A 16388-nucleotide genomic window follows, 5' to 3' on the forward strand; every position below is an offset into this window, starting at 1 on the left:
CAGAGTACTCGATGTGATTTAGGTTACTTGGTTTCCTAGTAGAACATGCGATGTCACTATTTGATCTTCAAGATGCATTGCATAGTTATCGAATCTCGAACGACTCTCGATGTACCAATAGTTATTGATTCGATCGGGATATATGGATGAAGGGACCGTACTGTACGCTAACCAAAACCTACTGGTTCTTGCAGGCACTATCAGTGATACCTAAGGAATCATGGGGCGATGTTGCTAGGCGCTCTTACCTTGATTCGATGGGTAAGTCGAAAATCGTTGTTCCGAGTCACAAGGAGTTGTGAGCCCACGGCTAGCTGTATCCCTGAACCATTGAGGGTCACACAAGTAATGGATTACTAAACCCCGTTGAGATAGTTAAATTTAAAGAGTTAAATTTAATGAAAGAGAAGTTGGACTTTTTAACTAAAGGGAGTGAAATTTCCTAAAATGACACAGGGATGGGCATTTTTGGAAATCACTGAATTCGGATTCAGAAAAATTATCTTGACTTTAAAAGGTGCAGAAATGGTTTCTGTGCACATTGGTGAAATCGGTTTATCAATCGGAGTCATGATGAATTTTATATTAATTTCTATAATAACGGGATTGGCTTGTTGGGCTTAAGTTATGGATTGTGGGCCCTAAGGAGTTAGTGTCCTAATAAAATTATAACTTAATCCAGTCTAGAAATTATATATAAATACATGTGTAGGGTTCGAAAATATCACCTTTTTCTCATCTTGGATTTTCGAAAACACATATATTATTTGAAGGGGAATTTTCGAATTCTCCTACTCCTTTTTGAGAAAATTCAGTCTGTGATTTTTCTGAAAAGTCACTTTTTGAATTGACAGATCAAATCTGTTTATTCTCTAAGATAAACATCTGATTGATTTCTAGTGCAATCAATCAGAGGGTTTCTTTTTTCTATTCGTGGACCTAATTCCGGAGATTGATCGAGCAAGTCATCGGTTTCCGGGATTTACAAGAAGAGCAGATTAAATTCTGTTGGAGTCTATAATCAAGCCATTGCTTGAAGAGGTAAAAATATTTAATTGTGATTTTTATTTTTACTTGCACGATTTTAATCGTTTGGATTTGATACCCACGATATGGAATCGTTCCATATTGAAAAATAAAATTTTTAAACTTCCGCTGCTCCGGGTATCACATCTGTGTGATCAGAGAACGCGTGTTCCAACAAGTGCTTCAATGGAGCCATCTGAATGCTTGACTGATAGCTGTTGTTATAAGAAAATTCTACAAGTGGCAAAGATTCTTGCCAACTCGCACCAAAGTCAAGTATTACAGCTCTCAACATTTCTTCCAAAATCTGTATTGTACGCTTTGACTGCCCGCCAGTCTGAGGATGATACGCTGTACTCAAATGCAGACGAGTACCCAAGGCTTCCTGTAGACTATGCCAGAAATGTGAAGTGAATCTAGGATCTCGATCTGATACAATTGACTTAGGCACACCATGTAGTCGCACTACATCTCTGATATAAATAATTGCCATCTGGTCATGACGATACGTCATCTGATAAGGAATAAAACATGCAGACTTAGTCAGTCTATCAATCACGACCCAAATTGCATCACATCCCCTCGAAGATCTCGGTAGTCTTGTGACAAAATCCATAGTAATATGATCCCATTTCCATTCAGAAACTGCTAAACTGTGCAATAAACCACTTGGTCGCTTCCTTTCATCCTTTACCTGTTGACAGTTTAGACATCTAGATACACACTTTGTCACATCAGCTTTCATTCTTTTCCACCAAAACTGTTGTTTTAAATCATTATACATTTTTTTGCCCCCTGGATGGATACTAAACTTGCTGCAATGAGCTTCATTCAGAATTTGTTGTCTCAATTCTGCAATATCAGGTACAACAATACGTCGATTAACAAACAAAATTCCATCCATACTAACCTGAAACTCTGACTCATGTCCAGTTCTAACTCTTTCAATCGAATTTTGAATGTTTTGGTCAGCTTTCTGGGCTTCTTGAATTCGAACAAACAACTCCGGCTCAGCTGTGATTGCATAAACTCGTACAGGTTGTATATCTGTCTCAAAATCTAGACCAGAAACACAACAATCCTCAATCAACTTAGAGACACGTATAGTACATAAGGATAAATCACAGACCTTTCTACTCGGCACATCAGCCTCTACATTAGACTTCCCTGGATAATACTTAATTTCACAGTCAAAATCTTTCAGCAAGTCCAACCAAAGTCTTTGTCTCATATTTAATTCTGCTTGAGAAAACAAATACTTCAAGCTTTTATGATCAGAAAATATCTCAAAGGTCTCACCATATAAATAATGACGCCAAATCTTCAATGCGAAGACAATAGCTGCAAGCTCAAGATCGTGTACTGGATATCTGATCTCATGAGGTTTTAATTGCCTGGAAGCATATACTATCACATTTGTAAGAGTGGGTGCCCAGTGAGCCAACTGTGTGGCTATGGGCTTTGTTGACTCTTTGTATAAACAATCTTTTGTTTAATATTATTTACACTTTTATGGCAATGACTTTATATTACTTCATATTGTTATATTGTGATATACTATTGTTGTTTTGATAAAGACCTTGAATATACTATAGTGTATGTAAGATGTGGTAGAACATGGAGATGTCTATCATGAAATACATCTTATAGTCACTGTATATTCTAAAACCGTTCCTAGTCGATTGAGCCGTCCGATAATAAGGATAAGGATCGCTCGAGTTTGAGACTAGCATTTGCGATGCGGAGTACCACGTTTCATTGGTAGGGAACATGGAGATGTTCGAAGCATGCAAATGGATATTCATAGGATGAATAATCGAACTACCCTATCCGGACTTTCCAAGTGGTTATCACTTATCGAGTGGATTAAGTCCGCGGTTTTGGTTGTACACCATTAGTCCTTACGACTTGAAACATCATGGAGACTCTATATGCTAGTGCTGTGCTTTGACTCGTTTACCGACTCTATGGGGGTCATCAGGTGTCGAGATTGGGTACAGTTACGACACATATAGGAGTCAATGCATTGTTGTCAAGGATTCACCACATACTTGCGAGTGTGGATATCCTATGCGATCTGAGGAGATATTAGTGTGACAAATCTCTGGCCAGAGTACTTGATGTGATTTAAGAAATGGTTTCTTAGTAGCACATGCGATGTCACTAATTTGATCTTCAAGATGTATTGCATAGTTATCGAATCTTGAGCGACTCTCGATATACCAATGGTTGTTGATTCGATCGGGATATTTGGATGAAGGGACCGTACTGTACGTTAACCAAAATCTACTGGTTCTTGTAGGCACTATCAGTGATACCTAGGGAATCATGGGGCGATGTTGCTAGGCGCTTTACCATGATTCGTTGGGCAAGTCGGAAAGTGTTGTTCCGAGTCACAAGGAGTTGTGAGCCCACGGCTAGCTGTATCCCTGAACCATTGAGGGTCACACAGTGTAATGGAGTTTTAATCCCCGTTGAGATAGTTAAATTTAAAGAGTTAAATTTAATGAACTAAGGAGTTGGACTTCTTAAATAAGAGTAAGGGAGTAGGATTTCCTAAAATGACATAGGGATGGACATTTTTGGAAACCACTGAATTCGGATTCAGGAAAATTTATTTTGACTTTAAAATGTGCAGAAATGGTTTCTGTGCACATTGGTGAAATCAGTTCATCAATCGGAGTCACGATGAATTTTATATTAATTTCTGAACGAGCGGGCTTTGCTTGTCGGGCCCCAGCTTATGACTAATGGGCCCTAAGGTGTTAGTGGCCTGCATTATAAATAAGTTATTTCAGTACAGAAATTACACACAACAGGTCATTATTTTGAGAGCAATTTTCGAAAACCCTACCCTCTCTCTCAAACATATTTCGGCCGCCCCCCTTCACTCTGCCGAGAAAATTCGGTCTGTGATTTTGAATCGCAGTAAGGAATAACGAATCAAATTCGTGTATTCTCTTCGCAGAAAACTTCTGATAGATTTTCTAGTGCAATCTATCAGAGGGATTAAACCTCTGTTCGTGGACCTGATTGAAGGCGTTCATCGGTTCCAGGGAGAGACAACAAGAGCAGAATTGTTCTGTTGGTGTCCATTAATCTCGTTGCGAGATTTGAGGTAAAATTTATTTAATTGTTATTTAAATTTTACACACACGTAATTCAATCGATGAACGGTTGATACCCATACCATGGAAACGTTCCATGAGAAAATTTTTAAACTTCCGCTGCACCGGGTATCAATCGTAATTGGTCTGGGAACTCGCCAGTTTTCCAACAGTGGTATCAGAGCCAGGTTGCTCAGATCAATCGATTGAATAATCAATTGTACAAAATTTTTGAGTCTCGGTTTATGAAACAAAATAAATATTTTTAATAAAAAAAAAATTTTTCGGGGCAAAACCCGGGCAGCGATTGGATCGCTGCCCGGTGGGGCAGCAATTGTTGCTGCCCCGGGCGGCGCACGGCGCCGCCCAAAGGGGGCGCACAGCGCCGCCCAAGGCGGCGACCGTCGCCGCCCAGGGCGGCGCACGGCGCCGCCCAGGGCAGCGCTGTGCGCTGCCCAGCGCAGCGCTGGGCGCTGCGCAGGGCAGCGCTCGGCGCTGCCCAGGGGCGGCGCTCGGCGCCGCCCAGGGCAGCGCACGGCGCCGCCCAGGGGCGGCGCCAGGCGCTGCCCTAAGGGGGCAGCCGGGCTTACCCCGGCCCGCGCCCCGGGTGCGGGCCAACCCGGGAGTGTCCCGGGTGGCCCGCGGGAAAAATTATATTTTTAATTTTAATATTTGAAATTTTATTTTTGGTCCGGTCAAAAATTGTTTTTGATTGGTTCACGAGATTTCGGATCGAATTGTTCGAGTCCGTAAATTTTAAAATTGATTTTGGATAAATTTGAATTTTTGGAAAATTTTAATATTTTATCCGTAAATTGAATTTTGAAATCAATTATTTTGGTACAATTGATGATAAGATATGATCTTATGATATATTAGATAAAATATGATTTTATTTGTAAAATTGGATTTTATAGATAAAATATGATTTTATTTGATATGGAGATAAAATATGATTTTATATGTGAAATGTGATTTTATATATAAAATATGATTTTATCTTGTTTAAATTTGAATTGCCACAGCATGTTATCCAATAAATTAATTTTGAATTAAATGTTATTGGATAAGGATGATCGATTGCCATGACCAATTTTGTAGGTGTATGTTAGGAATTTACATTTTGTCTTTATTGTTGTTGGTTTTATTAATGGGCCTGGTTTATGGCCCGATATGAATGTCATATGTAATAAAAGTGGGCTTGGTTTATAGCCCGTTCCCACCCCCTAAAAATGTATCCCCTACTTGTCATTGTTATTTATTGTAAATACATTAGATTTAGTGGGAGATCAAGATTTGAAGATGGTGGGCCCAGCAGACAATGAAGACTGAAGAAATGTAAATTGGAAGCATATGTAATAGGATTGCATTTGCATACTGCATATTACCTAGGATTGGACTAAGACCCGTGATTGGCAACCACGGGTCAATTAGAAATGGAATCGATCATCCTATATAATATGTGATATTATGATTGTATGCATGTTTAGACATAAATTGCGTGAATCCGGCAATGCATGCAATAAATTAAATATGATGAGACAAATATTTTTATAAATAAAATCCCTCATTTTAAATATGATTTAAAATTTATATCAAGATAAATAAAGGAAATTTAAATATTGTTTAAATGTTCCTACCTTCCATCAACGGTCAATGTATGTGATGCTACCCGCGGATACGGTCCGGCTCATATTATTGGGGGGGCCCGTCCGTCGGAAAGCTGTACATTGGATCGACAAATGTTGTAAGTTGGGTGGAACTCCCATGGGATCGGCTCATATTATTGGGGGATCCACATGGCGACCGTCCATCACAACTTAATATTGATGGGTCATCTTGACATGTCACTTTAAACGGCGTCATATTATTGGGCCCTTATTGGACATGAGGTAAATACATGGGGGTTGCTTTGGAAGCAATTGGGCTCTACCTTTTGAGAATTATGGTTGGCTGATATTATTCGGGACCATAAGTTTGTCAATTGGACTCCATGTTCTCACTAAGGAAAAAGTTTCCCGTTTTCACTAGAGGGTGGTGAAATCGTTAAAATAGTGGGAGTGAGATTCATAAAATTAAATTCGCCTATTTTATGTCTTAGTAAATTGTTAAACAATCATTGATATATGTCTGTTTTTCCTTTTCAGTATTTCATACAATGAATTCGCGAAATCCTTTATTCTCGATCCTCGAACAAAACAAGCTGACTGGCGCCAACTATACGGAATGGTTCCGGAAGTTGAAGATTGTCTTAACTTCGGAGAAAATGCTCTACGTGTTAGAGAAAGCACCTCCGAAGGAAGCACCAGCTGACATAAGTCCGGAGGAATTGGCCAAACTTGATGCATGGTGCGACCATGACATCAAGACCAAATGCTATATGCAAGCCTCGATGTCTGATGAACTCCAGAGGCGATTTGAGGACACGGTGAATGCTGCTGACATTCACACGCAACTCAAGGAACTTTTTGGGGCTCAGTCGAGGGCTGAAAGGTTCTCTACTGTTAAGGAGTTGATGACGTGTCGCATGCGTGAAGGGACTTCGGTCCGTGATCATGGGGTACGAGTGATTTGGCTCATACAGAAGTTAGCGACCCTTGATTTGGTGTTGGAGCATGAACTCAATGTGGACTTGCTGCTTCTATCTCTTCCTTCTTCATTTGATGGATTCGTGATAAATTTTAATATGAACAAGATAGAGGCCACCCTTGAAGAGATGGTCAATATGCTCGTTACATATGAATCCACACTTAAGAAGGATAAGCCAGCTTTCTTGGTGGGCTCCTCATCTTCTGCTAAGAAGGGGCCAAGTATGAAGGGCAAGAAACGTTCTGCCCCACCCAAGAAAGTGGAACCCGAGAAGAAGCAAAAGACAAAGGCTTCAAACGATGGAAAATCCAAGGATGTTTGCCATTACTGCAAGAAGCCGGGTCATTGGAAGCGCAACTGCAAGGAGTATCTTGAGCAGTTGGGAACTGCAAAGGGTATGTTCTATATCGAAATAAACATGTCACTTAATACAACTTCTTGGGTATTGGATACCGGATGTGGTTCTCACATTTGCAATGATTTGCAGGTGATGACAAGAAGTCGCAGGCTTAGAATGGGTGAGACCCAGCTGAGGCTCGGGAATGGTTCCAGAGTTGAAGCTACGGCCATTGGAGATGTTTGTTTGATTTTGCAGAATGGTTTTAAATTATTGTTGAGAGATGTTTTATTTGTGCCAGATTTAATTAAAAACATTATTTCTATTTCTATGCTTGATAGAGATGGTTATTCTTGTAATTTTGTGAATGGGATTTGCAATATTTACAAGAATGAATGTTTAATTGGAAATGGACAACTTGAAAACGATCTATACAATTTAAAACTAAAAGACGTTCCAGTAAATTGTATTGACAAACCGGCGACAACAAACAAAAGGAAAATCGATAGTCAAAACCCGGCAAACCTTTGGCACGCTAGACTAGGTCATATTTCCTCAAGGAGGATGAACAAGCTAGTGGGAGAGGGCATGTTTGATATGTCTGATATTAACTCTCTACCTACTTGTGAATCCTGCCTAAAAGGGAAAATGACTAAATCTCCATTTAAGGGGAAGCCTGAACGTAGTCAAAATCTGTTGGATTTGATCCATACAGATGTTTGTGGTCCATTTAGAGTAGGGACTCAACATGGCCACACCTACTTCATTACCTTTACTGACGATTATTCTAGGTATGGGTATTTATATTTAATGAAATATAAGTCTGAAGCATTTGAAAAGTTCAAAGAATTCAAGGCTGAAGTAGAAAACAAGCTAGGTAAAAGTATTAAAGCACTTCGATCGGATCGAGGTGGAGAATACTTGAGTACCGAGTTTTTGGACTATCTAAAAGAGAATGGGATTCTCTCTCAGTGGACTCCTCCTATGACACCACAGCTTAATGGTGTATCGGAGCGTCGTAATCGAACTTTGTTGGACATGGTTCGATCTATGATGAGCTTCACTGAGCTTCCACCTTCGTTTTGGGGCTATGCGCTTGAAACGGCGGTATTGTTGTTGAATAACGTCCACACTAAAGCAGTGGACAAAACACCATACGAGTTATGGAATGGCAAAGCTCCTAAGTATTCATACTTGAGGATTTGGGGATGTCCTGCTTACGTGAAGCGGACAGTGGGAGATAAGTTGGATAGTCGATCCAGCTTGTGTTATTTTGTGGGGTATCCGAAGAATTCAATCGGATATTATTTCTATTATCCTGCTGAAACAAAGGTGTTTGTTTCACGGAATGCCACCTTCTTGGAGAAGGAGTTCTTATTGGATAAGAAAGGCGAGATGATGGAACTCGAAGAAGTTCGAGAAGAACCCGAAATACAAAATAACGATCCCACACCTCAGGAACCATTGCTGGACACGCCTGCACCTAGAAGATCCGAGAGGACTTCTAGACCTCCAGTTCGATATGGTCTTCTTCTTGAAGAGGGTCAAGATGAACCCGACATTGGATGTGATCCAAGAAGCTTCAAGGAAGCAATTTCTGATGCGGATTCGAATTTATGGCTTGAAGCTATGCAATCAGAATTGGATTCGATGCATACTAACCAAGTCTGGTCTTTAGTGGATCCTCCCGATGGAATTGTTCCAATAGGGTGTAAATGGATCTACAAAAGAAAGCTTGGGCCTGATGGTAAGGTATTGACCTACAAGGCGCGATTGGTGGCTAAAGGTTATACTCAAAGGCAAGGAGTTGACTATGACGAAACCTTTTCACCAGTTGCAATGTTCAAGTCCATAAGAATCCTTATTGCCATAGCTGCATGGTATGACTATGAGATATGGCAAATGGATGTGAAGACTGCTTTTCTTAATGGAGACATTAAGGAAGAAATCTATATGAAGCAGCCTGAGGGGTACACATCCATGGGAAGCGAGCATAAGGTATGCAAGCTTCAGAGATCAATTTATGGTCTAAAACAAGCATCAAGAAGTTGGAACCAGAAATTTGATGAAACAATAAAAGATTTTGGTTTCATCAAGAACCCGGAGGAACCTTGCGTGTACAAGAAAGTAGTTAAGGATGCGGTGACATTCTTAGTACTTTATGTTGATGACATCCTACTCATTGGGAATGATGTAGGGATGTTGCAGTCAACAAAGATATGGTTATCAGGTAGATTTTCGATGAAGGATTTGGGTGAGGCATCCTACATTCTTGGGATACAGATCTATAGGGATAGATCTAAGAGAATGATAGGACTCACTCAATCAACCTACATCGATACCATATTGAAACGGTTTTCAATGGATGGGTCCAAGAGAGGACATCTACCCATGTGTCATGGAGTTTCTCTATCCAAGTCTATGTGTCCCAAGACTGATGCAGAGATAGAGAATATGACACATGTACCATATGCGTCAGCTATAGGTAGTATCATGTATGGGATGATATCTACCAGACCGGATGTAGCATTTGCTCTGAGTGTCACGAGCAGATATCAGTCTAATCCTGGTCAGATGCATTGGAAAGCCGTGAAGGATATTCTTAAGTACTTGCGAAGGACTAAGAATATGTTCATGGTTTATGGAGGACGAGAACTCAAACTGGAAGGCTATACCGACTCTAGCTTCCAAAGTGATGTGGATGACTCGAAGTCTACCTCTGGATTTGTGTTCATGCTCAATGGCGGTGCTGTCTCTTGGAAGAGTTCCAAGCAGGACACCACAGCGGATTCCACCACTGAGGCTGAATACATTGCAGCATCAGCTGCTGCTAAAGAGGCCGTTTGGATGAGGAATTTCGTCCAAGAGTTGGGCGTCATTCCTGAATTTGTTGGTCCAGTCCCGGTGTACTGCGACAACACGGGTGCCGTTGCTCAAGCAAAGGAACCAAGGTCTCATCAAAGATCCAAACACGTACTGAGGAAATACCACATAATCCGGGAGATTGTGGAAAGAGGAGACATCAGTGTCGAACGAGTGGCCTCTGCAGACAATATCGCTGATCCACTTACTAAGCCTTTGCCAGGACCATTGTTTGACAAACATCGCGAAGCAATGGGTCTACGTAGTATGACTAGTTGGCTATAGGGCAAGTGGGAGATTGTAAGAGTGGGTGCCCAGTGAGCCAACTGTGTGGCTATGGGCTTTGTTGACTCTTTGTATAAACAATCTTTTGTTTAATATTATTTACACTTTTATGGCAATGACTTTATATTACTTCATATTGTTATATTGTGATATACTATTGTTGTTTTGATAAAGACCTTGAATATACTATAGTGTATGTAAGATGTGGTAGAACATGGAGATGTCTATCATGAAATACATCTTATAGTCACTGTATATTCTAAAACCGTTCCTAGTCGATTGAGCCGTCCGATAATAAGGATAAGGATCGCTCGAGTTTGAGACTAGCATTTGCGATGCGGAGTACCACGTTTCATTGGTAGGGAACATGGAGATGTTCGAAGCATGCAAATGGATATTCATAGGATGAATAATCGAACTACCCTATCCGGACTTTCCAAGTGGTTATCACTTATCGAGTGGATTAAGTCCGCGGTTTTGGTTGTACACCATTAGTCCTTACGACTTGAAACATCATGGAGACTCTATATGCTAGTGCTGTGCTTTGACTCGTTTACCGACTCTATGGGGGTCATCAGGTGTCGAGATTGGGTACAGTTACGACACATATAGGAGTCAATGCATTGTTGTCAAGGATTCACCACATACTTGCGAGTGTGGATATCCTATGCGATCTGAGGAGATATTAGTGTGACAAATCTCTGGCCAGAGTACTTGATGTGATTTAAGAAATGGTTTCTTAGTAGCACATGCGATGTCACTAATTTGATCTTCAAGATGTATTGCATAGTTATCGAATCTTGAGCGACTCTCGATATACCAATGGTTGTTGATTCGATCGGGATATTTGGATGAAGGGACCGTACTGTACGTTAACCAAAATCTACTGGTTCTTGTAGGCACTATCAGTGATACCTAGGGAATCATGGGGCGATGTTGCTAGGCGCTTTACCATGATTCGTTGGGCAAGTCGGAAAGTGTTGTTCCGAGTCACAAGAGTTGTGAGCCCACGGCTAGCTGTATCCCTGAACCATTGAGGGTCACACAGTGTAATGGAGTTTTAATCCCCGTTGAGATAGTTAAATTTAAAGAGTTAAATTTAATGAACTAAGGAGTTGGACTTCTTAAATAAGAGTAAGGGAGTAGGATTTCCTAAAATGACATAGGGATGGACATTTTTGGAAACCACTGAATTCGGATTCAGGAAAATTTATTTTGACTTTAAAATGTGCAGAAATGGTTTCTGTGCACATTGGTGAAATCAGTTCATCAATCGGAGTCACGATGAATTTTATATTAATTTCTGAACGAGCGGGCTTTGCTTGTCGGGCCCCAGCTTATGACTAATGGGCCCTAAGGTGTTAGTGGCCTGCATTATAAATAAGTTATTTCAGTACAGAAATTACACACAACAGGTCATTATTTTGAGAGCAATTTTCGAAAACCCTACCCTCTCTCTCAAACATATTTCGGCCGCCCCCCTTCACTCTGCCCGAGAAAATTCCGGTCTGTGATTTTGAATCGCAGTAAGGAATAACGAATCAAATTCGTGTATTCTCTTCGCAGAAAACTTCTGATAGATTTTCTAGTGCAATCTATCAGAGGGATTAAACCTCTGTTCGTGGACCTGATTGAAGGCGTTCATCGGTTCCAGGGAGAGACAACAAGAGCAGAATTGTTCTGTTGGTGTCCATTAATCTCGTTGCGAGATTTGAGGTAAAATTTATTTAATTGTTATTTAAATTTTACACACACGTAATTCAATCGATGAACGGTTGATACCCATACCATGGAAACGTTCCATGAGAAAATTTTTAAACTTCCGCTGCACCGGGTATCAATCGTAATTGGTCTGGGAACTCGCCAGTTTTCCAACAACATGACCTCGCTGCATCAAAATACAACCCAAACCTTTATGAGAAGCATAAGAATAAACAGTAAAACCACCTGTACCTGATGGAATAGATAACATAGGTGCACTCGTTAGCCTTTTCTTCAGTTCCACAAAACTAGCTTTACATTCATGTGTCCAAACAAATGGGGTATTTTTCTGTGTTAACTGGGTAATCGGCTTCGCAATGCTAGAAAATCCTGCAATAAATCGGCGATAATACCCAGCTAAACCCATGAAACTACGAATTTCAGGTACAGACGTAGGTCTAGGCCAGTTAATAACTGCCTCTACCTTGCTAGGATCAACAGATATACCGTCTCCTGAAATAACATGGCCAAGAAAAATAACTCTGTCCAACCAAAACTCACATTTGGACAGCTTAACATACAAGTGCTCAGTTCTCAACATCTGCAAAACAATTCTCAAATGCTCTGCATGCTCAGTCTTATTTTTAGAATATATCAGAATATGATCAATAAAAATGATAAAAAAAACTCGTCTAAGTACTTCTGAAATATTCTATTCATTAAACCCATAAAGACAACAGGAGCATTTATTAAACCGAATGACATTACTATAAACTCATAGTGGCCATACCTCGTTCGAAAAGCAGTTTTAGACACATCTGCTTCTCTTACCCTCAACTGGTGATAACAAGATCTCAAATCAATCTTTGAATAGACAGAAGAACCCTGCAATTGGTCAAATAAGTCATCTATTCGAGGTAATGGGTATCTATTCTTTACCGTGATCTGATTTAATTGGCGGTAATTGATACATAATCTCATCGACCCGTCCTTCTTCCTGACAAATAATACCGAAGCGCCCCAAGGTGACACACTCTGCCTAATGTAACCTTTGTTCAGCAAATCTTCAAGTTGATCTTTCAACTCTTTTAGTTCAAGTGGTGCCATCCTATAAGGAGCTTTAGAGATAGGCAAAGTACCTGATACCAACTCAATACTGAAACCAATCTCACGCATTGGAGGCAATCCCGGTATTTCATCCGGAAAAATATCTGCAAACTCACATACTACAGGAATATCCGCCAATACAGGACTAGCTTTCAACACATCCAATGCATAAACTAGAAATTCTTCAGCACCAGTCTGCAATAACTGTTCCATAGATAAGCTAGAAACCAAAGGAATCTTAGCACGAGAACCCTTACCAAAGAATTTCCAATCATCTGCCATGTCTGGTCTAAATCTAACAATCTTATGAAAACATTCAACCGTGGCCCTGTACTTGGTTAGTGTATCGATGCCAATAATACAATCAAAATCAGACATAACAAGTACTATGCAATCAAGCAAAATTGCATTACTGTCAAACTATAATTCACAACTTCTGACTATACTTGCAGATGTCTTATCTTTTCCCATAGGTGATGAGATAGCAAATACAGACGATAAACTCTCAACAGGCAAAGCATGCAATTCAACAAATTTTTCAGCTATAAAAGTATGTGATGCTCCAGTGTCAATCAACACATAAGCAGGATAACCAGAGAGAACACAATTACCTGCAATCACATTGTCCGGTGCTGCCTGTGCCTAATCTTCTGTCAATGCAAAAACTCTAGCTGGCTGTCGCGGAGGTTGGTCTACACTCTAACTTTCTCCCTGTCTACTCTGAGCTGGTCTACTTGGAGTTTGGAAGTAATGCACAGCAGGAGCTTGTCTGTCAGCTTGAGTTGCTCCCTGTGATGTTCCACGTGTAGGACACACTTTGACATAATGTCCTGGCCGGTTGCAGAGATTACAAGTTCCAGTAACTCCCTTGCAAGCATCACTCGAGTGTCTTCCTCCACATTTACTGCAAAACCAACATGTAGACCCTGAACCCTGACCTGATCCAAACTGCTTTGAACCACTAGAACTAGAGGAACTACTTCCTTGCTTCTTGAACTGTTTACCTTTGGGCCTAAACCGATCTCTTTTGTTGCTACTGCTGCCACCTCCTTCATACCTGCTTTGCTGTTGAGAAAAGGATGATCGAGGTTGTATTGGTGGTAGCTGTGGCTGTGGAGATGGTTGTGGCTTAAACGGAATTCCTTTCTGTCTAAAGATACCAGCTTCAGCACCCTTGGATTTATCCAGAGCATCAGCAAGATTATTAGGTCGCCCCGCATTGACCAATGTAAAGACATCGGGATTAAGACCGTTGATGAATTGATCGGCCTTCGCTTCCTCATTATCCGCAATATGAGGTGCAAAACGGAGTAAAGTAGAAAACTTTGCAACATAATCTTCAATGCACATATTACCCTGTTGCAAATTAGCGAACTCCGCTCCCTTGTCTTTTCTGTATGACTGAGGAAAGAAACGTTTGAAAAACTCAGCTTTAAAAACATTCCAGGTAATAACAATACCTCTATTTTCCAATGCTTTCTTAGTCATGATCCACTAACTTTTAGCCACATCATGCAACTGATGTATAACCAATCGAACTCGTCGATCATCGGTGTAGTCAATGGATTCAAACAGTTGTTCAATATCATCAAGCCAGCTTTCACATGCTACAGAATCCTCAGTACCGTGCAGGCTTGGTGGTTTAAATGACTGAAATCGTTTCAACAACACCTCCATTGGATTGGCAGTTGTATCCATTGGAGTAACAGTTGTACTGCCTTGCTCAGTCGCAGGTACCGGTGGAATATTTGGCACTATTGGCGGAGGAACTTGTTCATTCAGGGTTACTTGCTCAGTCGGTGGTGTCTGTGGATTAATACGACCACTGCGAAGAGGTAAATATCGAGGAGGCATGGCTGATCACTGAGAGTAGACAACAATTCAGCACATAACAATATCATAATTCAGCTTCAACATCTCACACGCTTTAATCTCATGAGCATGCTTTATCCCATCACACAATACTTCCATTACATGTTTATCAAGTAATTCATATAACACATACATGTAAAGAGTAAACATGCTAGCATATAACATGTGATTACAAAGAGTAGAACATGCTCGCATAAAATTCATACCCACATACCATGCATTAAACTCATGCATACCAAATTTATGCGACTCACTCTATCCCGCTCAGCTTCTAATGTCGACTCAAGACAACTTAAGCTCTGATACCAAACAATGTGGCGACCCCGGGCTCGTTTACTTTAATCCAACAACTCAAAACTAAGCATTAGGACTAAGCACAAGTAATACAAAAGAAATAAAAAAAAATATTTAAATGGGCCTCCGCTCGATCGGTTAAACTTGACCGATCGAGCGGCCAAGTAATCCCAACTCTCTGGTTGGCATTTCACAAGCACCGCTCGATCGGTCAAATTGCACCGATCGAGCGGCCACCTATAGTGCACACAAATGCATATTTCTTTGTGCTCTTGTGTTGTACTTTGCTAGTTCCTTGCTATTTAACAACATATATATCAAGTGTAAACAAGGCTAAATATACAAGAACAACATGTACAAAATACATATCAACTTTATTCAAAAGCCAAGCTTACAAATACTACAAGTGTTCAAGCATTCAAGCTAAACTCCAAGTTTACATCTATTAAGTTTGTACAACACAACCAACACATATGCTATAGCAAAACTCATGTTCTTGGCAGCACTATTACATACTTAGCCCGGAACGCCACGTCACTCAAGACCTTCTACGACTCGCCCCTGCATCTTCTGTTGTAATGCACACACGAAACAAAACAACAGCCGGATAAACAAGTAAGTATAAAACTTAGTATGAAACAACGGGAACATATATTGAAACATAGATATAAAGTTTCATGCATTTCAATATAAAAGACAATATAATTTGCAAGGCGATTAGCTACAAAACAAAAGTTCAAGCCTAGTGAACGACACGGTTTAGATGCTAGAACGCACCACTCATCATCAGGCTCAAGCTCATCACTGATGCTATAGCCGAAGTCGAAATATCAATGCTACAAGCTCATCATTGATATTTGATATCGAATTTTATAACTCATCAACGATATTGTGGCAAAGCTTGAAGGAATGTTAAACTCTACAATCATGCTACAACACTCCAGCAATGTAGAATCAAAGATGTAAACATGTAAACCCAAGTAATGTGTGATTTAAGGGAATCGAGAAAGTGAACTCGTCTCGACGAACATCCCCAACTTGATCATCGTCGTATCATACCTTAGTCTTGATAAGGAATGAGCTAGATCCACAAGCTACAAAATACACAATTTCAATCACAAATCTGCTCAAGCTAAACTCAAGTATCAAAGTCTAAAGCTCACCAACTTTGATCAAATCTCTCCCGGTTCGAAACCAAAACTCCCGAC

At 40.4% G+C, this 16388-nt stretch overlaps 1 protein-coding gene across 1 annotated transcript; it reads right to left on the reverse strand.

The window, feature by feature from the left end:
* Window positions 1-1872: 1872 nt before the first annotated feature.
* Window positions 1873-14502, reverse strand: LOC140888788 (uncharacterized). The gene is made up of 7 exons (XM_073296488.1): window positions 13719-14502; window positions 13461-13625; window positions 13336-13400; window positions 12957-13218; window positions 12118-12420; window positions 1937-2193; window positions 1873-1878 (listed from the first exon to the last, which is right to left on the reverse strand). The coding sequence occupies exons 1-7, from the start codon at window positions 14500-14502 to the stop codon at window positions 1873-1875; spliced, it is 1842 nt and encodes a 613-aa protein (XP_073152589.1).
* Between the last annotated feature and the right edge of the window lie 1886 nt (window positions 14503-16388).

This window comes from Henckelia pumila, chromosome 3 (genome assembly GCF_033568475.1).
Source record: "Henckelia pumila isolate YLH828 chromosome 3, ASM3356847v2, whole genome shotgun sequence".
Classification (NCBI taxonomy): Eukaryota; Viridiplantae; Streptophyta; class Magnoliopsida; order Lamiales; family Gesneriaceae; genus Henckelia; species Henckelia pumila.

Coding starts and splice junctions, on each gene's coding strand:
- LOC140888788 (XM_073296488.1), bottom strand. CDS start 14,502: ATGACTAAGAAAGCATTGGAAAATAGAGGTATTGTTATTACCTGGAAT. Junction 13,626..13,718: donor TCAGAGTAGACAGGGAGAAA/GTTAGAGTGTAG, acceptor ATGTGATTGCAG/GTAATTGTGTTCTCTCTGGT. Junction 12,421..12,956: donor TGAAGATTTGCTGAACAAAG/GTTACATTAGGC, acceptor ATGTTATTTCAG/GAGACGGTATATCTGTTGAT.